Source organism: Mycteria americana, chromosome 11 (genome assembly GCF_035582795.1).
Source record: "Mycteria americana isolate JAX WOST 10 ecotype Jacksonville Zoo and Gardens chromosome 11, USCA_MyAme_1.0, whole genome shotgun sequence".
In the NCBI taxonomy this organism is placed as follows: Eukaryota; Metazoa; Chordata; class Aves; order Ciconiiformes; family Ciconiidae; genus Mycteria; species Mycteria americana.
This window is the reverse complement of record NC_134375.1, coordinates 25,737,425-25,762,475: the sequence shown is the minus strand read 5'-3', so window position 1 is coordinate 25,762,475 and position 25,051 is coordinate 25,737,425. Positions and strand designations below refer to the sequence as shown.

General features: G+C 36.7%; 1 protein-coding gene across 1 annotated transcript in view; it reads left to right on the top strand.

The window, feature by feature from the left end:
- CACNA2D3 (calcium voltage-gated channel auxiliary subunit alpha2delta 3) overlaps window positions 1-25,051 on the top strand; it is a 485,172-nt gene that overhangs the window by 186,492 nt on the left and 273,629 nt on the right. Inside the window, exons 5-6 of the mRNA XM_075514383.1 lie at window positions 1,269-1,431; window positions 23,801-23,932. Of these exons, the coding sequence (XP_075370498.1) occupies window positions 1,269-1,431; window positions 23,801-23,932 (295 nt within the window). The remainder of the gene's footprint in view (window positions 1-1,268; window positions 1,432-23,800; window positions 23,933-25,051) is intronic.

The window sequence follows — 25,051 nt, the reverse complement described above, 5'->3', positions numbered from 1 at the left end:
CAGCTACGGGTTGGCCATTTTGAAAAACGAAAAGCTAAAAGAGCAGGATATGGAAAGCTGCTTTCCAAGTAAGCCTCCATTTAAGATACTGGTTAAATTATCAAGCCTTCTAATGGAAGTGTAAGATATTAAGATTTTAGCTAATTTTTCTTTAGTAGAACGAGTTGCATATCACACTGAGAAAGAGTGCTTGTGAAGAGCCTTTTAAGTTTTTGTACTTGCTGGTCTGTTTTAGCGTTGTAAATGTTATATATATTTATCCTTGTACAGGTTGTATAGATATATATGATCTATGAAAGCATAGATTTATGTCTAAATATTATTTATATTGATTTACTCTCAAATGGATAGTTAGGGCAGAGACTCATATTTAAATTAATGAGATTCTTCAAAGACACTAAACTTTTGTCTCTTTCAATTAAGAAACACATCACAAGCTGTTGCCAAGGGTTAGGGTTATTTAAGAGGTTAAAAAGTAGTCTTTAGTGTTTGTTGCCTTCAACGCTTGATAGAATTCCTGGTTAAACTAGGTTGTAAAGAAATCAATAATTTTATCTAAATTGCTTTTGCTTATCTGATTATAGTTCTGTACAAAATAGGCCAAATACTCTTCAGGAATCTGTAACAGGCAGACAATAATTTCTTGTTCAAAATAAGCCACTGCTAAGTTTATATGTCCATATTAAAGTATGCATAATTTTACAAAACCTACTATGATGGGCATTTGTAAAATTCAGCATAAAGCAAGTATTTTTCTTTAGGAAATGTCAGTCAGTACTCACTGGGTAAGCAACAACAGCTGTAGTTAATATTCCTGTGAAGAAAAAACACTTTTAGCTTGTCAAGGCCTAAGTTCAGCACTGACAGCAGTTCTTGAACTGATGGAAATAAGCTAAACAGAGAGATCATAATTAAATAATTATCCAGGGAATTATTTAAATCTGGAGAGCTTTGTATTAAAAATAGTGCATACATTGTTTATGTTCAGGGTGTTTGTTGGGCTGCCCTTAACATTTTCAGGGCAGCCAGAGATCTGAGGTAATATGGCGTTTTCTTGAGATGTATTGATAAATCTGATTTCAGAAATGTACCTGTACTAGGAGCATAGAGGGGATCTGAGAGGTGATAAAAATATCTTGTTCTTCTATTCTAGATGGAGATAGATGTAAATGTTAATCAATGGATTGATAGATATGTTAAAATATTCAAACTTCATCTTTTTATGCTGAATGTGAATTCTGAATACTGAATGTGGGTTTCTGTTGCAGTATGAGTACTTCAATGCTGTTCTCATTAATGAACGAGATGAAGAAGGAAACTACCTGGAGCTGGGGAAGGAGTTCATTCTAGTGCCAAATGACCACTTCAATAACTTGCCTGTGAACATCAGTCTCAGTGATGTCCAAGTACCAACCAATATGTACAATAAGGGTAAGACAAGGAACCTCCTTGCTTTTAAAATGAAGCTGTTGATTACCTATATATTGTATGTGTCTTCCAGTTTGCAATTAAACTGAAATTTCAGCGGAAGAATGCTTAAAGTATGACAGTTTTGTAATATCTTTTGTTCTGTGGCAATTTAGCAATTTAATATGGTCAATGATTTGCAGATTAGACTTGCATGAATTCTGCCATAGAAAATGGCAGAATATGTTTATTCTTATGAATTATTTTCCAGAATCTCCAAATCAGTTGACCAGATCTTACGTTGTCACTTACAAGTTACATTCCGTCTTTGCTGAGAGCTAGAAGCGTCTTTGAAAAATACAGGGTAGATGGGAGAGGAATATTTTATTAGATTTATGCTCTCAAGCTCCTGGGAATAATTCTAGCTGTATATGACTGTTTACACAGCTGCCGTGAGTTTTCAGATAATATTTAGGAGGAGTAAACTACATTAAAATTTCTACTCCCCTGACTATTTGTCATAGGTGCTGGATAGCACATAACACTAACAAATAGCTGCATTAGACATTAGGAGTGATGGACTTGGGTCTAAGCGTTGGGAATGCAAACTGAACTCAGGTACATGCTTATTCATTTTCCTTTTGCCACTTCCCTTTGATCAGACAGCAGAATTTTGTAATTTTACTCTGCTTATGCAGCACCCATCTATTTATTTTTCTCAAGCCAGTAACAAAAGCAAAATTAAGAAGGAAAACGCCAAAGTTTCCGAACAGCGTCTACAGTATATTTGACATTGCTCTGTAGAGAGCTGCCTAATCTCATTATCTGGTTCCTCTTCCTTGTTTTAACTATACTAAAAGACAGCCAAAAATACATTAAATGCTTTCCTCGTAATACATTCCAGGCTAGCAATTGTGGTAATTAATGCACGGATATTGTGTAATCACAAATGGAAGGAGAATTAGTTCGGATAGGTTGGGCTGGTAAGAGAAGCAGTTGATGTGACAGCTTCTCTTCAAAGTTATGATTCAGACTTGAGAATCTCGAGAAGCCAAAAATCATACAGTAATGTCTTAAATTAGGGATTACGAAATAACAAAGCTTCCTAGAGAGTATTTGAAAAGTTGTGAAATGATTAATATGGGATATTTTGAAAAGATTTGGAAAATGCTTAAAGCTTCTAAAGCTACCAAACCATTTTTTTTTTTGTGCAAGTGCTAATATTTATTTAACTGAGCCTGTCTATGAAATAATTCATTGCAGAATTGCTAAGGAGGAAAAAAAAAAGGAAAAAAAATATGGTTCCAAAGGGATATAGAGGTCAGGCAATCGTGTTTTTCTGGAGAAGCAAACTGACCTGAGTAGTTAGTGAGAGCAGCAGAACTAAAGGATAGTACTGCTATGTATAGAATACATTTTTATATGCTGATTAATTACAGTTAAAGGCCAAAGTGAAAGGGCTTGTTGCACCTTGTTTTGGCCTCTAATACAGGGATTGCCTGTAGAGATGGGGAAGATAGAGCTCTGTGATGACTCCTGTTTCCACTTTGTCTAACTCAAACCAGCCAAAACATCACTTTATGCAGCTGCAGAAAAACATTTTTTTATCATTTAATTGTATTCCAACTGCTGAAATCTGGTTTGTTGCTGACATTTTCCTTACACATGGACATGATAGTCTCGGCTTGGAGACTGACAATGTCTGGAAACATTACTCTTACCAAGAAGAGGCCTGTATACTTATATTTTTTTGTTACCCATTTCTTCAGCTCTGTAATGCGGAGGGGTGATAACAAGTTAATTAAATCCTAGCCTGAGGGTACAGGCAGTAGATATTGATAGGTTTACAACCAAGTGTCTGCACAACACCATTTCTCTAGAAACTGCCTGTTGTTCGTTTCCAGGTTATGTTTTATTTTATTGAATTACTAGGCAAAACCACAGCCCAAACTCACAGTTGAAAACAGACAAGTGTGATCATTGAATATTTAAACACAGGACTCTCAAGTCAGCATAGAAAAATGAACTTTTTATTTGTAAGCTAACGCTAAGGTTTTTCCTTCATTTTGGGTTTTTTAGTTGTAGAGATATTGATAATTTGCAATGGGTTCAGAGGAGAGTCACAGGACTCATCAAAGGGTTGGAAAATGTACCTTAGATTGAAGGACTCCAGGAGCTCAGTCCATTTAGAATCATAGAATAGAATAGAATCATAGAATCATTTAGGTTGGAAAAGACCTTTAAGATCATCAAGTCCAACCGTTAACCTAACACTGCCAAGTCCACCACTACACCATGTCCCTAAGCACCACATCTACACATCTTTTAAACACCTCCAGGGACAGTGACTCAACCACTTCCCTGGGCAGCCTGTTCCAGTGCTTGACAACCCTTTCAGTGAAGAAATTCTTCCTAGTATCCAGTCTAAACCTCCCCTGGTGCAACCTGAGGCTGTTTCCTCTCGTCCTGTGGCTTGTTACTTGGGGAAGAGACCGACCCCCATGTCTCTACACCCTCCTTTCAGGCAGTTGTAGAGAGCAATAAGGTCTCCCCTCAGCCTCCTCTTCTCCAGGCTAAACAACCCCAGGTCCCTCAGCCGCTCCCCATCAGCCTTGTGCTCCAGACCCTTAGCTTAAAGGAGCCTTAGCTTAAAGGAGATGATTAAAGGATTAATTAGTTGATCTCTAGTTAATTACTAATACTAGGCTCTATAATCTGGTTGCCAAAGGTTTAAAAAGATCCAATGGCTGAAATTGGGTTCCATTATTTTGCAAATTGCACAAATGTGGGCTCAGTTAAGGCATGGGGGAGTGGTGTTTGTGGTGGTTTGGGAGTCGTCTTTGGTTGGTTGGTTTTGTTTTTTTTTAAATGAAGATACTCAGTGGGCTATTACAAGGGTGTTGTCCTATGTCCGTGCCCCCAAGCCCTTAATCAAGACCAGCTTCTTTTTTGTTTGTTTTTGAAATAATACATAGTCTAGAATTAGTTTGGGGAAAAACTTTGGCCTGGTCAGCTTGCATGATCATAGTGATCCCTCCCAGCTGTAGAATCGCTAAAGTGAATGTTCACAGTCCCTAACTAGGCTCCAAATGAGATTGGCTTAAAAATTGTGGGACATAAATACATTGCTGTGCTTTATATATCTTCTGTCTCTTTCAGCCTCTGCATAGAAAAGCTTAAAAATATTGATGGTAACAGCAGGACTAAATAATTCCTATTCTAAGGAAACCATCAAGTTTAGAATCTGAAAATAAAAAGCAAAAGCAAACTTCATGACATTTATGATGAAATCAAGCAAGCTGAAATACCATAAATATCAAAACTATGATATTAACATTTAACATGGAACCTTTTGAAAAGGAAAACAAGAGCCAATAAAAAAGACTGCCAGCTTAACTTGTAAGCATACATGTAACTCTAGTGCCATCTTTGAGTACCAATTGCGTGCACCTAATATAAACGTAGAAGGAAAAGTAAATTAGTGAATTTAATAAAGAATCACAGTTTTGCAATTAGAGTACTCTTGATTATCATTGTAAAATATAAAGAGCTGGTCTGGTTATCGATGTACTCTTATACTTTCCATTTCCCTCTTCTGCACACCCTCATCCTCCGGTTTCTCCATATCTTACAGTGCACATCAACTAATGTTAAAAATAGAAAAGTTACTGATCTTTGGAATATAAAGCCTATGGGGCTCAGAAAACACTATTTTGGCATTCCTATAGTGTTCATATACTGAAGGAATTCAGAAAAAAGAAGTGGGGTGATTGTGCTTTACAGGTGTGTGCTTATCTGTCTGTCAATACGGAGACCTCTCGGCTGTTTCACAGCAAGGCTGGCAGTCCATTTAAACTGCAGAACATTCTGATGGAATTGGCCTCCTTCGTTTTTCCTGAAAATGACTGCTTATCATAATGTTTTGCTTTTGAAATGTTTAAGCACACGTCGGGATTCTGAATCTGTTAGCGCATTCTATTTCTTCTCTTTAAGCACAAAGTGTATTCATTGCCTATGGCCACAGGATTTGCAAGGCAGTATCCTTTTAAACAGTGAATAAATAATTAAGATTAAGTAAGAAATTCTATGATAACTCTCTTAGCAAGCGGTAGTTCTTTCTTCCATCCATAAATTTGGTAACTGGCAATTATCAACTGTGTACAGATTTCTGACAGGAAGTAGGGAAAAGGGTTCTTAGTGAATTAATCATATAGGTATATTCATAGATGACAAAGGAAGGGAGGAAGAAAGTTACTTTTTTCGTATTAGAAGGAAAGTTTAGTTTTGGAAAGTACAGAATCAATCTGAACCCAGTTTGGACAATGCAGTACCAAGGCAGAAGTCCAGGTGTGAGAACAAGTGTGTATAAGGCACTAATTCAGCTGCTGTTGTTTTTTTAATAAAGTTTGTTTACATGGGTTATATATCAGCACCAAAGTGAGTTTTCATATCTCTTATTTTTCATCTCTCTCCTAGTATTTTAGAATGTAAGTGATTTGGGACACACTACTCTCTCAGACATATCTTGCATATATACTTCCACAGGTATACCTTCCAAAGATACTCAGGTATACCTTTCTACATATCAGTTGGGATATTTTAAACAGCTGTTGTGGAAGAGATTAATAATAATGAAAAATGATTAATGATTTAAAGTTTACATAATTTTAACATTTGTTTTATTACTTTCTGAGATGCTAGTAGTATATTTAGAAGAAGCTAGGAATGGGACATATAATTAAAAAGTAGGCAGTTGGAACGTGGGCTAGTCTTTCTGGCAACCATCCATGGAGAACATGGTTTCTGGCAGTAGGACTGCCACTGGGAAAAAGTAGGATTCTATAATGGATTTATGTACACGAGGAGATGATAAAAGAAGGCTTCAGAACACTCAAATCTGATCTTGCAGATGTTGACAGCATATAAAAGTAAAAGAAAAATAGAGTAGCATTTTACCTTTTGTTAGTATGAGAATGTAGGTAGTCTTAACTTCTTAAAATCCTACATTCTTTGCCCAAAGAACGTGCTGTATCTGAGCTGAAGAACCTATTCCAGTTTTATTTTTCCAAGTCTATGTCACCTCATATTTACCTATAGTTGTGGAGAGTAATGACATGTTTTCTGCTATTGAGTTTACACTCGGCATTTTTTCAAGTTACTGGAAGAGGCTTATGAATACTTGGTTAAATGTGGATTTCAGAGGAATGTAGATGAATACCAAAGCCAGGGTGAGGGTGAAAGTGTCTTGGTGCCATGCACTCAGACAATTCTAAAATGTGGCACCTGTTGAAAAGTGAAGAATAGCATAGTACAGTACCAGAAGTGACACACAGCAGGATCTCATCTGCTATGTTAGTCTTGCATAAAATCTAGGAAATTCAAGAGGATGTTGATAAATACATTATCTCAGTATCAACTGAAAACAACTCCTGTTTTTCAGCTTTTGCAGTCAGTCTTTGACTGACTATGATATGGTAAACTTTACATTTGTAGTTTGTAGAAAGGGGAAGAGCCCAGGTTCTCTTCTTTTCAATACTTCAGAAATTTCTAGACGCAAGCACTTCTCCTTGCCTTTTAAACTATCTTTCTATTGTACCTTTCTGTTTGTCCCTTAGGTCCTCAGAATTGTGGGCTTTTGTATTTTGCAGATTTTACTCTCTCATTCACCTAGTGTTCCTAGTTGTTAAAAAGAGTTAAGACTTATTCACTAACTAACATAATTGACTAACTAATTTAGCTGGTACTAAATTCTCCTTTATCAAGTACTGGTGCAAACTGGAGGGTTGGACTCCTTGAAGTCAATGACGTTATTGTTGCGAAATCAGTATTAGACTGCAGTTGCCTCTTCCATCCCTAGGAATGCAAACAGGGAGCTACTTAGATACATCACAGCAGGCACCTGCCCATCTGGAAGACTTTTTAATCCTTTTCAATTTCTGGGGAACTACTCCGGTGTTTCTTGAACGTTTCTGGGAGTTGAACATTTCCAGAATAACTGTAAAGTGTAAGAATTTGTAGTGATTTATAAGGACAGTTGATGCACTATATGTTTTCTCAAAAAGTGTCAAGTCTTTTGTTTAACTACCTTTTATTGTTACCAAAAAATTAAGTAGTTAGAATTTTGGATTTTAAGAAGTTTGGTGTCTACAGCCTCTGGTTGGGAATCAAGGGTAGAGAGGAAGATTCTTAGGTCCATACCTCTATAATTTGATTGCCTTGAATAATTTATCTTTTTGCATAGGTAAACACCATCTCACTCAGACCTCTAGATACAAATGAATACAATGAAAAGTGAAGTGATGCAGGCCTTTTACAGTAGAAACAGAATAACAAAACTAAATGGGTTCTAATCACAGCTGGATACAAAAAAACACGGTCTTTACTGAATCTTTGTTTAGAGTAAATGTGCTCAGTGTAATAATTTCTTCACTGTAAGAAATTTAGGTTTAAGAGAGACTTCTGTGCCTGAGAGCTTTTTCAAGTATAAAAATAGTATTTATTTCTAAAAACCTTATGTCTCATAAAATCTTCACTGTAGCTCTGCCTCCAGATTTGGTCTGGACTAAAATATTACACACACAATGAAAAACCTTTCTAGATGTTCTTAAAAAATAAAAATGCCTTTTGGAATGAGGTCAGTTTTGCTTTCCTAGTTAGGTATCTGCTACCTCCCTTTTCTTTCTTTGTCTTCCCAAGACGACACAAAGAATTAATGTGGTTATTTGGGTCTAGTTTTGTACTAACTCTTAGGTGAACTTGCATAGTTTTATCCTCACACTGACTACTTCATTTGTTCCCTTTTAGGCCTGTACTAACACTTTGACAACTGCACATTGTATTCCTTTTCGCATGACATTTTTTTCCCCTGCTTACCAAAAACCACTTTCTCCTACTTTCAACCGTGAACTTAAATCTCCATTTTCTGTATGAGCTAGTTCTTGCTTGATCTCCTTTGTGATCTCCTTATGATTATGACAAGGCTTTCTGTAAGGTTTTTGGAGATGAATTACCTGTAAAGAAGTTGTGAAGTTTCTCAAGGCACAATCAGATGTATGATGTCAGCTGCAGGTTATTGGGGGATAAGAAATTACTGCCCTCTGCTACTTGTGCTTGCTGGGTATTACTGTCCCATTCAAACCAGCTGTCGTAAGCTGTTCTGTAAGCTCTTCCTGAAACTGGTTTGGTAAAAGGAATCAGATCAGCATTTTTTCCTAGCAGAGTGTTTGAAAATAGAATCATTTTGACAGAACTAGGGTGGGGGTGACTCTATGGGAATTTATCTACCAGCTCTGGACAGTAGTCTCTGGGAGATGGTGGAGGACGTAGATGTGTGCCAATAGAGGTAGATTCGGGAAGGAGGATAATCTCTTTACTGGGATGAGATCAGATGCAGCTTGAGCAAAATGTCTGATTTTTACCTTAAAAAAAAAAAAAAAAGAGACAGAGAAGAAGAATAATTTCTCTTGGCAATAGAAAGGAACTAGGCTTACATAAGTTGATTTAAACTAATGGGAGTTTTTTCCTTTGTTGTCATTTCTAGTTTACTATATATAAAATCTTGTTTTACTTGCTGAGTTTTATAATGGAGGAATATTTCCTAGAGGATAAACGTTCATCCTATTAACACAGCTGTCAGTGGAATTAAATGCCTTCTACAGCTTTGCAAGAGTTAGTTATCCTTTGAGTTTTTGTATTTATTAAGAGTCATTGAGGAAAGAGTCCAAACTTACTACCAGATAAACAATAGATTTTCAAATTCTAAATGCTCTTAATAATTTTAAATGTATTTTTGTTTTCATCACTAGTCAATGTCAGAGGAAAAGACATATAGGCACATCTATGCTACATTGCATGCTACATTGCATGTAGCATGTAGCATTGCTACATATGCATGATTCACTGGAGTATTGTATGGAAATACTATGGATGCAACATAGTTTTGTGACCATGGTTCTGCAACTCAGTTGTCAAGTCCTGGATCAGAAGAATTTTAATTTATTAAGGTGCAGCACAAGGTTCATGTCTCTATTTTGCTTCCCATCCAGTGATAGCTAGATTGCAGCTCTGCACTGTCTTCCATTTATACAGCATACAACGCAGAGCTTTTGAGAGACGGGATATTTTTGTACGCCAGTATTTTAGCGCTTGCTTGTTTTCCCATAGTTTGTTTCCAGTGGGATTCCATCATATAGCCTGAGGCAGAGTTCCTCACTTTAACCTCTGTGACTATTTGAGAGCTTTAGATCTGACTCAGCAATCTGGTGCTCTTCAGCACAGCACCAAGTGCATACCACCTCCCCACAAACAGTTATGTTCCATTGATTTTCATCATCTTAAAATTTAGTGCTTGCTGAACTACTGTGCTCTGTGTGGGGAGATTGAAGCCTATGCTTCAAAGTTCTGTGGAACTGGCATCTACATCTTTTAGCTTGGGCTTTTTGTGCTTTACTCCTAGTAAAGTCCTGGGGTGAATATAGCATAAATACTTAAATGCCAGTCATTCTAGGTGCACACAAGCAGAAGCACCATGCTGGTACAAATGAATAGGCTTGTTCTGAACAGACTCAGTTTTGGAAATTTTTCTTCCTAGTTTGATTTACAATGATGTCTGTTCACATTAGTTTAAACAGGGAAATGTCTACTCTCGGCTTGGAAGGATTCTTAGACTTTGTGAAAAGAATTGATTACTCTTTGAAGTGCCTAAGGTGAAATGTTGATTGGTATGTGGCAAAGCAGGATGTAGTGGGTAATGCACAAAAGGAGCATATTAACATGACTACCTACAGTAAAGTCTACAATAATAACTGTCTTCCATAAATGGCTTTCTGGTTCAGGAAGGCATTTTGAAGCACCTTCCTGCTTTCCTACTTGTTGCTCATCTGAATTAAAATACCAGTGTCTGGGCATGTGCAGATAGTTATGCAAATGCATTTTCCCTTTTTAGAAACTTGATATCAATAACCGCTCCATCTAAAAGGTGATGGACTCTGCTTCAGGGAGGAAGTATGCTCTGTGCAGGGAGAAGAAAATATGTGAGAATCAACTACCAATTTTAATAATGATATGTCAAAATAAAGCTTAAAATTTCCTCAAAAGTGTTGGGTCTGGAAAGTTACTCTCCAGCTTTCATTTATAATGGAGAATGGGACTTACACTATTGAACCATGTTTCGACTTTTTCATTATATGAGTATGTTTTAAATTAAGGAAGTTACATGAACTTTTAGCACAGTGCTTACGCTGATTTCTTTTTAATGTTGACATTATTTATACCGAATAAATTTCTCTTAGCATTTTCCTACAACTTTGACATTTCATAATGTCTACCAGTATAAAAGACTGAATTTTCCCATCCTTTGTTACTTCAAGCAAGTTATATTTCATAGTACTGCCACATGATTTGGAAATACTTTTTGGGGTCACAGTCATGTTTTTGTGAATTTTGTAATTGACTAAGTCTTCGTTCCCTACTATAATGTATTTGAGAGGGACAATATAGTTTAAATCAAATGATCATAACTGACTTTTAAAAATCTCTCCTTAATAACAGTTCCCTCTTTCCTACCCCTGACATGTGATATGTGCATTCTGCTAGTTGCTGTTCTGGCACTAGGAAGGATTTTTTCTTATTGTCGGATTGGCTGGTCTTTGGCAAATACCTATCAGCAGGCCAGAGACTGGTTAGCTTATAAAATCTCTGCTATCATAAATTGGCAGGTGCCTTAATAAATTACTTTTACATTTTTACATCATCAGGCCTGGTCCTCTGTTAAATTGTGAAATATAGGTATGTTACGGGGAAGATCTTTTTTAAGGAAGCTGGAGAATAGTGTGGGCACGGGCAGGTGAAAAATTAATTTCTCCAAATCCCTTTTGTTTGGGTTGTTAAAAAAAAGATAAAAAAATAAAAAGATGACATTGGATTGCAGATTGTCAGATATCTATCCAGGTATATTTAGATAATGAAGTAGTAGCCTTAGTGCAAGATGTTGCTGTGTCTTTACTCACAGAGCAGAAGAACCAAGGTAGAAAATAAAATTTGATGATCAGTGTTATACAGTCCAAGACTTAATCTGCAGCTTTTACAAATAAAAGCAATAATATAAATTTTAACGTAGAGAAGCCTGTCTGACTGTCTTGCGTCTGTTCTTTCCATCCCCATACTGTGGTATAGCTGCTGGTCTGGTGTTTTTGAAGTACAGGAAGGGATTTTATCAGTGCTTGCCATAACTGCAGAGTTTTTCTGTGATGGATCCTGAAGTCCATGAATATTTTCAAGCATTTCTGTCAAAAGGAGATATGTTTTATGTCAACTCAACTATCAAACAGAAGGCACACAATATGTTGCTGAGAGTCTCAAGCTGTCTCATCAGCATTTTTTAAAAATGGTACATGAATGTAAAATACAATTAAAAGTTCAATAATATGTAAAAAGATAAAGTGGTCTTAATTAATAATGGTCTAAATTCATTTGTCTTTAAATTAATACCACACTGAGACTAATTCCACGCCATTGGATTTGAAAGACATTCAAGTATTAGCAACCATTTTGACTCTGTAACAGTGATCGCTCTGATCACTGTAAATACGGATTTTTAAAAGAAGTGATTAAAAAGTATCTTACAAGTCTTGAAGTATATTTGGACTTCACTCATTTCAGAGACAAGGTGACTATAAATATCCTATATTTTACTACGGATTTCAATTCAGTTTTTATTATTGCTCTCATTGTATTCACAACTCAGTTGCTTTCCATGTGGAGAGCCCATATTTAGCATTCTTCCATGACTTAGTATATTTGATTTGGTCTTTTTTTACAAGCTTGTGATACTCTTCAGCAGAAATAGGCTTTATCTCTTTCTCTTATAGCTTTGCTCATGACATGATTATTTGTAACACATGCGTACTGTCTTTTGTGCCTCTCTTAGTCTCTCTTGTCACCTGTCATTTACTGGCTGTGGAAAGTATAGATTTTATCATGTGGCTTAAGCCTTTGTTTAAAAGCTTTGTGTTATGATTGTTATTATTGCTATGGAAAGTTGGCAATCAATTATTTGTGTGCTTTCATTATTTTCTGGGTTGTAGATCATACAATCATAGAATGGTTTGGGTTGGAAGAGACCTTTCAAGGTCATCTAGTCCAACCCCCCTGCCATGAGCAGGGACATCTTCAAGGAGGTCAGGTTGCTCAGAGCCCCGTCCAACCCGACCTTGGATGTTTCCAGGGATGGGGCATCTACCACCTCTCTGGGCAACCTCTGCCCGTGTCTCACCACCCTCAGTGTAAAAAATGTCTTCCTTATATCTAGTCCGAATCTACCCTCTTTTAATTTAAAACCATTACCCCTTGTCCTATTGCAAGATGTTTTCTTTCTTTTCCTGCAGTTGTTTCGTTCCTTCCTATCTTTCTATCTTCATAGTCACTAATACTTTAAGAAATGATTTACAAACAGTATGAATGCAATACAGCATTGAATAATTCTGTACTCAGCGTCTTTCGTAACAAAAGGATCGGGTCTAGTATGTGCTTTTCTGCTTACCATGTTTACTTCTTGAATGCTGGAAGCATTGCAAAAGTAGATCTTAGACTTAGACTTCACAAATTATCTTTAAGTTTTGCTTGAACAATTTAGAGACTGGTAAAGAATATCACCTGTGTCAAATGGCATATCCATTGCATGATTTCCACTGCATGTTAAAGATGAGTTTATGCACTACAAGTCAATAAATGCAACTCTAATCAAAAGTTGTGCTTGCATACAAAAAAAAATCTGCTGCATGTAATAGAGCCTTCTTTAAAAGATATTGAAATGTGATGAACCACAACCATTTTTTGATTATGTGAGGTTTTTTCAATTTGATACTTAAAAAGAGCCATGAATATCGTTCAGTCATACTTTCCTATCAGTGCCTTCCAAGTGGCTGTCAAAATTGAGATTACCTATTTTCTAGAATATTAGAACCAAAAAAATTCATTTCTCAAGTGATGCAGAAAGATTATAATCTGCAGCTAGCATATATGTAAAACCCTTTTCCTGCAAGGTGTGAAATTAAGAAATAAAATCTTGTCTGTTACTGTCGTATATGATTTTATGGACTATGCTTCTGAAAATTCAACATCCTGGAGTTGTTATTTAAATAGTCATGGCCACATATTATCCTGGACCACTATATTTATATTTTTAAATCCTTCCCCCGACTTGTTTGTCTTCATATTTTAAGCTCTCTAGGACAGTGTTTGCACTGTCTTCCTAACTTTGGTCATTGTTTAATTTAAAAGGAACTTTCTTAGCCTAACTGATTTAGTCAAGGTTTCAGAGAATTTCCTATCTTCCCATATTTCTTTGTTTTAACTCTAACTGGCTATTAGACAAAGATGCACAGACTTCTCCACTTGTTCCATCTGGTTTTGCTCAAATTCTGCCTCAGATCCGATTCCCAGAGTCTACTCAGGCTGCTGCTTTGTTCTTGCAAAGTGCTTTAGCTTCACAGTTTTTTTTTTTTCTTTTTCAATTCTCTCTCTTTAACAGCAAGCCTTTTGGAAATGTTGGCATCACCACACAAGATGTGTACTGTGCTTTATCTTTCTTGTATCCTAGTCTGCCTGTCTCTGGCTGTGGATCTAATCTGTATGTTTCTAATACATCCACATCACCATGGCAACCAGATGTCCGATACAGGCTGCACGGTAACATTAAGTTTTTCCTCTCAAAAGCCCTCCTCTCTGCCACTCCTTATTCAGCGGCTGTTGCTTAGTTACTTGGGGTTGGGCTTTGCCTTTTGACAAATGTGAGCCAGTGAAGGCTTGTTAATGCACGCTATCTCGGGTATAATATTAAGAGGCTTTTTGACCTGAGACACCTCTGTTAATCATGATGCCTCCCCTACTTCCTTGTTGCTTCCAGGGGCCAGAAAGTGACAATAATTTACCATTGGCCTATAATAGTAGAAAATTACTTTGTCTCCTCTTTTGTCTTTCCTTTTTCTGTATTATTGTCTCTGATGAGTATTAACTTTTCTGGTGACTGATTAGAAGCTGTGGAGCCACCGTTTTGGGTCCCATTGTGAAGGGTTGGAAGCAGCAGCTGTTTAATGCTGTTATTCCTGTCCACTTGGACCTGGGTACTAGGTAAACCCTATAGGAATGTATAAAGGTGTATCCACAGTACACATTGGAGCTCAACTGAGAGCATTAAAAGGCTACTGCAGAGTGCAGAATTGCAGTCAATGAATCCTGCTATAAGGCTCCTCGTGAGCTCACGCTTGCTGCCATGCTAGCTCAGCTCTGTGACTTCCAGCACTGGAATCGGCATCTCGGGATGGCCCTGCACTGCACTGACCTGGGTATATGCGTAAGTGGGCTCAGTGTGAACACAAGGAGGTCTGTTGCCTCAAGTTCCATGAGCATAAGTTCACACTGGGTCCCACTGACTACCTCTGTAGAAAATGTCTCAGGTTTGTATGTTCAAACTGAATTTTGTCCGCACTTGCTGCAACTCACCTTTTCTCTTTGAGGGATGCTATATTGGAATGGCCAGTGAGAGAAACGGCATGTGAACCCTTTGAACTGTAGGGGAAGAGCGTGGACTACAAAGACAACCTTTTCAAGAATAAAGTAAATGAAACACAAAAGCAAAAGTATTGCTAGACTGACAATACGAATAAGAAGCAAGGCAATGGCAACCTTTCTTTGAATCAGAGTGAACTTACTGAACTTGAAGAGAGTACATTTTAATCTACAGTTAACCGAGACTTTTAAACTAGTTTTAACCCAAGCACTATTACTCTGATTTGGAGGCATGTTGTGTTTGGGGTGCTTACTTGAATAGAAGTCCAATTAAGTTATTTCAGCTTCATTTTTATTTATCCTGGGGATTGCCTGCTTTACCCAAGCATCCCTTAAGGTGAAGCAAGTTCCCTTCTCACCTGTTTACAATTGCCATCACTGAATGAAAAAGAAACTTTAAGCATGTCAGCACTGAAATTATGGAATCTGTCCCCAGACAGTCACAACTGCAGAACCAGTAAGGAGACAGTTAAACATGTTGGACTAGCTTAATCAGTGTTGCCGCATCCTGCTGCATTTGGCTTTTAAAGATGTGTTGGTAACATGTTGCTTGTTTGAAAGGTCAGTCTGGAATGCAATGGTGAAAAGTTTTTACATGAAATATATGTTATATTGCAAGATAAAAAGGGAATGGTATGAATTATCATTTTTTAAATTTAAGAAAAGTTTGATATTCACTTTCTGCAAAAATAATTTATAAACATAATTCCTCCTTTTTGTGAGACTGAAGTGGTTTTTTGTTGCCTTGTGGATCAGTTTCCTACCTGGAGAAGAAGTTAGTGCCCAAAGGCAGGCATTATTTATTTAATGTGTGTGTCTGCAAAAAGATTCATGATTCTTTTTCCTTCAGCAGCAACAGGAATAAATTCCACCCAAGCAGGTTTAAGAAACATCAATTAGGGCATCATTATCCTGTCCCAAAAGCAGTTGACTTTGTCTTGCACCAAGTGCAAAGAAGTTTAGTTGCTTTAAACATACAAGGTGTCCTCCTCCTTTCCTTTATTGGCTGCATTTTGAGTCTGGAAAAACATTGGTTTTGAGGTTTTCTTGGTGCTCTCTTCCCTTTTTGTGTAATCACTGTGTATCAAAAAAACCCAAACCAACAACAAACAAAAACCCCACTGTACATCTATTGTCTACAGCTATATACAGGGTGTGTGTGTGTAAATATATATATATTATACGCTGAACATGTTATTGGTGTTGTATGCCTAATTATTATTTGAGAGCAGTTATTTCCACTTTCTGTCTGTCTGTGGAGAATTTCTTGTAGGCTTTTGCTCATCATTAGCCTCTGGTGTGCAAATTGTTTCCCTCTTTTCCCATAGTAGTATACCTTTAAAAAAATAATGAAAATTAATTATAATTGGTTTGTTCTCTTTTAAAGTGCTAACTTTCCTTACTTGTGTTTATTTCATTATTTTAATGAGAAAAAGCAATCAAGGAATCAGGGTGTGTTCTGTTATTGACTTAAAATAACAAACAGGAAAGTACTGAGGGTATCTTTTAGTGTGGAATATATTAATGAAAATATCTCATTATTTAATACAAGATTATTTTTAATGGACTGAGTTTATATGCTAGGAATGCATTGGGGAGTTTTATTTGTTCTTCAGTTTATTTTGCTTTATTTAAAGATTTTTCAAGACTTTATTTTCTCCATGAACTATGTTGGAAAAACATTCTTAATCTGTAAACTTAGCAGTAATCGACATAGTAGTTCTGGGTTTTTAAAAACCTTTAGAATTGAATATGCAAAAACATTTGATTAAATGGTTGTATGGCTAATGTAAAAACTGTAGCTTTTGTTTAGTACGGAGCGGGGAAGATTGACATTTAACAAAGAATTGTAGAAGTTTATCTAAAGATTTTATTAATTTTGTCTGCTATTTTAGAATACAGTAATAATTTGTCTCTCCATCCTGCTACATAACACAGACCCTTCTTTGATTTTTCTTGGATCTGTGTTGTGTGAAGAGGAGAAAAGAAGGGTTGCTCTTCTGGTCAAGTATTAGTATGCTTGGCTAGAATATAAACTGTTTCAAAATATTGTTTGGCTAAAAACTTACAAAGACATTTTTACACCGTACTTTGTTTATCTAGGTGTCTTTCTTGAAGCTTTTATTTGGCACATTCCTGAAGAAACAAATAGTGTTTAAGAACCCATAACTGATTTTGTAGTGTATTCATCCCAAGATGCATTCGTGCATCTGCTCAGTGTTTTCAGTATGTTTTAATACTAGCTTCACAGGTTTTGAACCAGCTGAACATTTTCGTATCTGCGAGGCTTTTTCCCACTATTTTTTGTTAGAGTAAAACTTCCATTCTGCTCCAATTGTGCAAACAGTCTTTTGTGCAAGGAAGAAGTGCTACACCAGGATTATAAAGCACTACAGCAGTAAGGGACTGTTGATTTGAGAGGATGAGAGACAATGACTTGTCATGCTAATATGTAAGTGTGCTGTCATATCTGATAACTTGCACATTCATACTATGTTGATACTCCCAGGAATGTAGCAGTAGAGGTTTAGTTTATTATAGCCCAGTCCGACTGCAATGCATTTTACGTGCTAAGACATTTCTCCCTAAAGGTTCTCATGCCTCTGTTTGTTGTATGCAAGAGGCATGATGTGTTGATAAAACTAGGAGGTCTTTAACATCTCCTGTTCAAAGCATTATTTGTTGGTCCTTACTGCACTGTGTTGTGTAACTAAGTTGGTCTGTTTCTGTAATTCCCTGTGTGTCTCGGAATATCTGAGCAATAGGAATTAGACATTTATTGTGAAGTGTTAGTTTACAGGTTTGCATGGTCTTGTGTTTTAAAAGGCTTTTGTAAAGATTTGTGAACAGGTCTGTCCTTGAGAAATTTCTGTAAGGATGACTTTTATTTCCAAGGCTGTGCCTTGCCTTTGTCATGTATCACTTTGACAACAGCTCTGCTAAAATGGTCCCTTTTGGTATGTTGTGCGTTAAATATTTTACAGCACAGTTGGCTTCATTCAGCAGCAGTCACGTTTGCTTTCTTTTCCTCTAATTTGCAGTGTGTTCCACTGGCTTCCTGTATTGTTTGTCATGACACTTTTTCCTGCCCTGCCGCTTGCAGAGATTTAGATTTCCTGGTTGCTGATAGTCACTGTTCCATCAGCCTGTGCAGAGATTTCTTCTTGCCGTGTGTCAGAATGGGCTCTTTTTTCAGTATTCAAGACTAATTTTGCTTCTGTGATGAAATTGCAGTGCATATAGGGTTAATTCCTATGTTCTGAGCATTTGTTTTCTCTTTCCTCCTTGGGAAACTGTTTCTAGCAGTTTTTTCATGTTGTTTTGACTGTCTCTCAGTCAAACCCTGGCATCCTAGAGTTCTGTGGTGTGGTGTTTTCTTACCGATCTTTCAGGTTTCATAGTCTTCAATTCGTATCCTGTAAAACTGTGGAAATGAGTGTGTTTTTCTGAAAATACAGAAATATCCTGGTATCTGTGGTCAAATTTATTTACGGAGTGATCATCTGTCAGGATTACTGGGTTCTGACTTTAGTTCTCCTCAGCTAAAGGCCTCTTAACAATTGCCGGGTAGGCAACCCTATTTTGTTAGGCTGTGGTGTGTGAGTGATGGGTGTAACTGCCCCACGTGCCTGGCTCCTGTGACAACAGCTCTATTACAGCAGCATCTTTCTAGTTCTTCCTGGGATGGACAGTAAGTGAAGCCTTTGACTTTTGCTCCAAGTTCCTTCTTTAATTTTAAAAATAAAAGTAACGCTCTGTGTTCATAGATCCTGCTTATATACTGTTTCCAGAGCTTTGGCTAACCGATTCACAGATCCACCCACATACTGGTTGCTTTTAGCTGTTACATCTGATAAGTTAAGCACGGTCAAACCAGGTCAGTAGCTGAATGAGTGACCTCAAAGATACACTGATTTGCTGCAGGACATTTTTTATAATTCATTAGGTGGCAAGCTCTTAGCAGAGTCAGAGCAGAATCTCTATCCCAGAATGGTGTTAGTGAGGAGTTCACAGCTGTCATTCTGGCTTTCAAATGAACTAAAGTTGAATCTCAGACCACCTTGTTCACCAACTAAATAAATAAATAAAAACAAAAAAGAAAAACAAAAACAAAAGAAAAAAAAACACAAAAACCCCACAAAAAAACTCCAAACCCACTCATGAAACTCAGCATTAAAACACATCTGGCCATACTCCAGTTCTTCTGCTGCCACTTCAAAGGAGAAGGGGAGTGTTATTAGGGCAATGTTGGAAGCTGAAACAACTAAATACCTACTACTGTGCTTCTCTACAGTCATGCACTTGAAGCCTTTACCACCCCATATACTTGTGAGGAAGGAATATGACTTCTGACACTGGTGAATGGTTCCCAGCACATGAAACTAAATGGACAAACACCTTCTTTTGTGTCTACAGATGGCCAGATGCTTTGATCTGTGAGCCGATGCATCCACATTACCCAGTGGAGGCAGAGGGAGGGGAAGAGAGAGAAAAAAGCAAAGGTAGTTGCCAAAACTGGCATCCAGCCCCAGCTCTTGAATATATTGGACCACCCTGAAAAGCACTCATATTAGTGTTGAGTAGTGTAATGATTAGATTGTTGGTGTATGTCCCAGCAAGTATGTGATTTTGTTATTCTTTAAAATATGACCAGACTAAATATGTTGTCAGTGTCATCAAAACTAAGCTAATATTGTTGCCATCTTTGAACCAAAAGGGTGCTGGATTTTGCATTCCTTTTCCAGTGCCTGGTCCTGTAGGCTGTGCTCGTACCGCTTTGTTGTATGACAGTACTGCTCTGCAATGTTAGGGGCTGCCATTGAGGTTGTCAGATACTACAGGAAGGAACAGTATTTTGGATGCCAACATCTTTGACAGCTTTCCAGAAGAAATTAATGATTATATTACAATGGCAATGTAATAGGAGAAAAAACCTAAGGATCATTGGTAACATTTTTTCTTGGTAATAAAGCAGAGTACGGCAAGAAAGAGAAGTATTCTGCATTTTCTTCATAGTCACTGAATTCCTCAGTGGTGTCCCTTATTTTCTATAAAGACTGCTGGAATAGTTAGAAAGCAAAATGCATCATGTATGTATTAGTTTTGTTCCATAGACTTATTCTACTCTAGATATTTTTATGGATTTTGTGAATTAAAATACATTTCATTATAGTGCTAACCTTTGGCATGCTGTTGCACATCTTTCAGCCTGCACACCTTGCTTGCCTTTGTTGAGAGTTCAGACCTATTTCTTCGGGTCAGCAGTATCTATGACAGCAACTTAATTGCTACATGCATTTGTACTGTTCTTTGGCAATTATGTTTCAGATTCGTGCCAGTGTACCTATTTGCCTGGGGGTTGGTTTTATATTAAATCTCAGTAAGAAACAGGTAACAGCTACACAAACAGCCGTGGAGCAAAATCCCATATAATTGCAAGCCGGCCCATCTAAAAGGTGATGGAAAGGGAATATTTTAATTATATTTTAGCTGTTACTGCCAGGAAGCAAAAGCAGAAATTATGTTTTAAGAAATGTGGCAGAAGCTATTTACACTTACTGTCTTTGAGCCCCATAACATCACATTAATGATTTTGCATTTATATTAAGCTTTATCTTTTATTCTTTTTCTCCCTCCCCAAATTTCTGAATATTCACAAACATTAATTTACCACTATTGACGTATAGCTATTTTGGGGTTACTGCCCATTCACCAGTAATATAAAAACTTAAGAATACTGTTTCTAAATGAAGTACTGGGTGCAATTTAAGCAATTTGGTGCAATTTCTAAAAATGGAAGTTGCCCAGAACTACAAGCTTAACATATAGGTTATTAGAAGATGACACTGTAAAATTTTAATGAGGATATATGGTCAGGAACTCAGTTGTATTTAGGATGGTGCATGCGCACAGAGATGCATCCACATAACAGTCATGATCAAATTCAGAACAAGGAGCTCGGGTTTGAAATCCTTCTGCCTGAAGATACAGCAGCCAGTAAAGACACGTGATTTCTGCATGAAGTCTAGGTCTGCAGTCTTGTACTGTAACTACATTTTTCCCCCACTTCTCTTTTCTTTGTGTCCTAATGATTAAACTGAGAGTGGCCTTATTTGCTTTTTTATAAAAATGGTTGATGCATAAAATGTAACTTGGTATCTTGTCAAAAGAATAACAAGCATAACAGATATGCAGGGTGTAGGAAGGTAGTGGATTGTCACCAGGATTCATTTTGAAGGAACCCAGTCATCACAGATCACATTTTAATTGTGCCCTCTTATTTCAAATGCCTGCTTAATGCTCCTTTCAGCTAAAAAATTCCTATTAGTTTCAGAGTCACTGGATTGTTTATGGTGATCAGCATTTGGATGATTAGCGATTAGCCTTGTCAACCTCATGCAGAATATAGACTCAACCAACCACGCTCAAGGAAAAATTCCTGACTGTATTTCCATGGAGTTCCCTAATGTGTAGTACAGATGTATAAACATGTTAAGTGGCTCTCCATAGATGAGCTAAAGAAAGTAATCCACTACTGTGGTGGCATGGATATTTTAATATGGAATTTTTTAAAGTAGCTTTATATATGTATTTTTTTATATAAATATATTTTTTCAAATGCCACTGGAAGGATTTCATATTCAGTTTAGAGCTCAATAGGTGGACAACTAAAGTTGTCCCATGACCTTATGGAGCTGGAGCTCCATAAAATAGAATTTAAAGGAAATTATCATTGGGTTGGGAGGCAGAGTGAAGGTTCTGCTTAGATGAGTGGCACTATAACACAGAATCATTAGGAAAGTGCATTAAAAATTAGCCTCTGAGGAACCCAGGACAGAAGACATCTGATGAACTGATGATATCATAAAATACAAAGCTACAATATGCAGTCTTGGAATGAGGTGCGACTGTGAGTTTCTAAGAACGACTACAGTTTATTTTAAATATAAATTAAGATAGAATTATTCTATTTGATTGGTTTGGCTTTTCACTAATCCTGATGATTGAAGGGTGTATGAAGAGCTTATTGTCCTCTAGAGGCTGAGGAAATGTTCCTTTTTTTCCTCTAAACAGGCTTTTCTAGCAACACTTCCAAGAAGAAAAAACCCCAACTCTCTGAACTATGTTGCTCTTTTCAAAGATGACTTAAACTTATCACCTTATCTCAATATTGTAATGCTGAGTCAATAGTGCCACTCTGCTTTTTAGTGATTAGATGCTCCACCAGAACTTGTGTATGGGAGCAGAACCAGAATAGCAATATTTGAACTAGTGCTGGGAAGTTTCAGTGGACTGAGAGTAGGATTCTCATTGTGGTGCTTCACTTCTCATGTAATGACTAAATGCTGAACAACGGATCAAAATTTTGGGGTGCTGAAATAGGAGCATATTTTTACAAACTGATGATAGATCCCAGGATAGGCAGTCTTGACAGTTAATTAGCGATGTCTTAATCACAGCTTGTTATTGGAGTAACTGCAGACTTGGAACAACCGGACAATGGACTTTGCCAGATAGGCAAAACTAAAGTAGTACCGTTGGACTAGTGCCATTGGTTTGTTTGAGATGTGTCTGGTTGGACAGATTTTAAATGGATATTTCATCTTCTAGAGAAACAAGTAACTATACCAGACATGTTTTAAAAACAACATCTGTTTTGTTGACCTTGCTTTTTCAGCATTCCATCTATGTAAACCTAAATATTTAGATGAAAGCAACATTCAAAGATTTGTTGCTGAGACATTTCCCTTTTTCTGCTGTTTTTCTTGATGAATGTAAGGAAATATAACAATTCACCTTTTTTCCACTCCATTAAAATCACATTCTAAGCAGTCTTCTGAAATCAGTACAGTGACATTATTTTGCAAGCTAATGGAAGCATTATTTCAAATGCTTGAGCAAATGTTACTGTGTATTCATGTATGCACGCTTTTACAAATGAAACAATACATCTGTGATTTTAGTTCAATTTTTTTTCCTTTCTATACTGCTGACTTCACATACAGATTGAATTGGGAATATAGTATATCTTAACTGTTTCTTATCTTTCAAAATTCACAGATTGAAATTGAGTAACTTTTCAAGATATGTTCATTTATTTCTGATTTCCCACTTTCTCACCAAATCTGCAGCTTAAAAACATACTTGAGCAGCCTGGGTTTTTAGGAGTTGATAGATGGGGATGTTTTAAACAGATACAGTTTATTTTCAACATCAAGGATTTGCTTTCTATTTCTCTTTCTGTGGGAATCAAAAATAATGAGGTAATTGTTGTGAAATCTGGGTCCAGTGTTTTCCAAATAACAATTAGTGTTATTTGTCATGAGATTTTGTTTTTGTATGTGTATCATAATTCATTCAAGTGTGAAATAAAAGGTAGTTCACTTTCTGTTCCACACGTAAACTTTCAGATATAGTGAGAATGCTCTTACCAAGTTGAAGATGAAAAAAAAAAATTGTATAAAGTGTTGCCATGAGACATTCCATGCGTTTAGGGAAAGTAAATTGAGTAAATAATCTATCATTAGATTGACTCATTTATGTTCTCCAGAACAAGCGATACAGTAGTTCCAGATTGACGGTCTAATGAGCAATTTTAACTCATCTAAAAACCGTACCTGAAAGTGTCTCTTCTGTATTTTAACCATACTTTCATTATTTAAGTGTATCATTTATTTTGAATCACTTAATTGACAAAGGAAACCAAAAGATGTTCTGCAGTAGTTTGCAGTCACTAGAGTTTTGGGTGCTGAATAAGCTGAAGATGATAGAGTTCAAGGGATTCTACTTAGGGAAAATCACTTTTCTCTCTTTCCCCCCCCCCCAGATCCAGCCATTGTAAATGGAGTTTATTGGTCAGAATCTTTAAATAAGGTGTTTGTTGATAATTTTGATCGCGACCCTTCTCTCATCTGGCAGTACTTTGGAAGTGCAAAAGGATTTTTCAGACAATATCCAGGTAAGAAGAATACAAGTTCTTGCTTAAAATACAATAAAGAATGCTATGGCTGCAAATTTCCACTGAGTATTGTCACAGATCATGACTTTCACAGATACTTGCAGGTTTGATTTCACTTTATCTAGTTTTCAGAGAGGGCTATTTCTAATCAACATTTACAACGTTCTGAGTTTTTTCTACCAATTTCCATTCGGAGGTGAAGTCCCCAAGATAACTCATGTACTCGTATATATTCCTATTCAGATATACGTATACACATATATGAAAAATAACTTCTAAACAGACTGTGGAGAAGGCAGGCAAAAGGAGTAGAACCTTCCTATAGTACTGAACTTAGATAATGTGCTCTATCGATGCATACAGTAAGACTTAATTGTAATTTATTGTTCAGTTTTTAGACTTCCACTTAACCTGACATCTTTACATTTAAAGATTTCAAAACGATGTTTTAAAGTTTACTTTCACACCAGTTATAATAAAATGCAATTAGACCACTTATCTTATTTCTATAGAAAATAGGTTAAAATACATAGTTACCTATTAAGTTTTATGTTTAATCACATACCAAATTTACTACGTATTAAATAAACTAAAAAGTTAAATAAACTGATCCTCAGCTTCTGTAACTTTGGATCAGGCCCAGAGTAGGAACTCTTCCTTTAGCTGACATGGTTTAGCAATCCATGTTTTTTTAAGTCTGAAGTCTTGAGTTTAATGTGAGCAAGTTTACTGTAAGCCTGTATGTCTGAAAGTGACTGAAAGTAATGGCTACTACATCTGTGTTAGTTTTAGATTATAGTTCAGTTCTCAAGCTCCATGATATTTCAAGGGTAGAAAAAATAGGTTAGTCCCTATTTTAAAGGCTGTTTCTTGTTTTGTGCTAGAAAACAAGTGTAAAAAGCAGGAAGGTTTGCCCTGTCCATTTTTGGTTTTTTGCTTGGAGATGTTTTTATCATATTTCTTTTGACCCACAACCAGGAAATATTACCTTTCCTGTGAGCAAAACATCAGGTGTATGACCTGTGAGTGAAGCAGTTAGTATTAACAGGACCTGTTGAGATCAGCCATGGGTAGTAAGTGCTCATGGTTTGAAAGGGACTTGGCAAGCATGTGATAAAG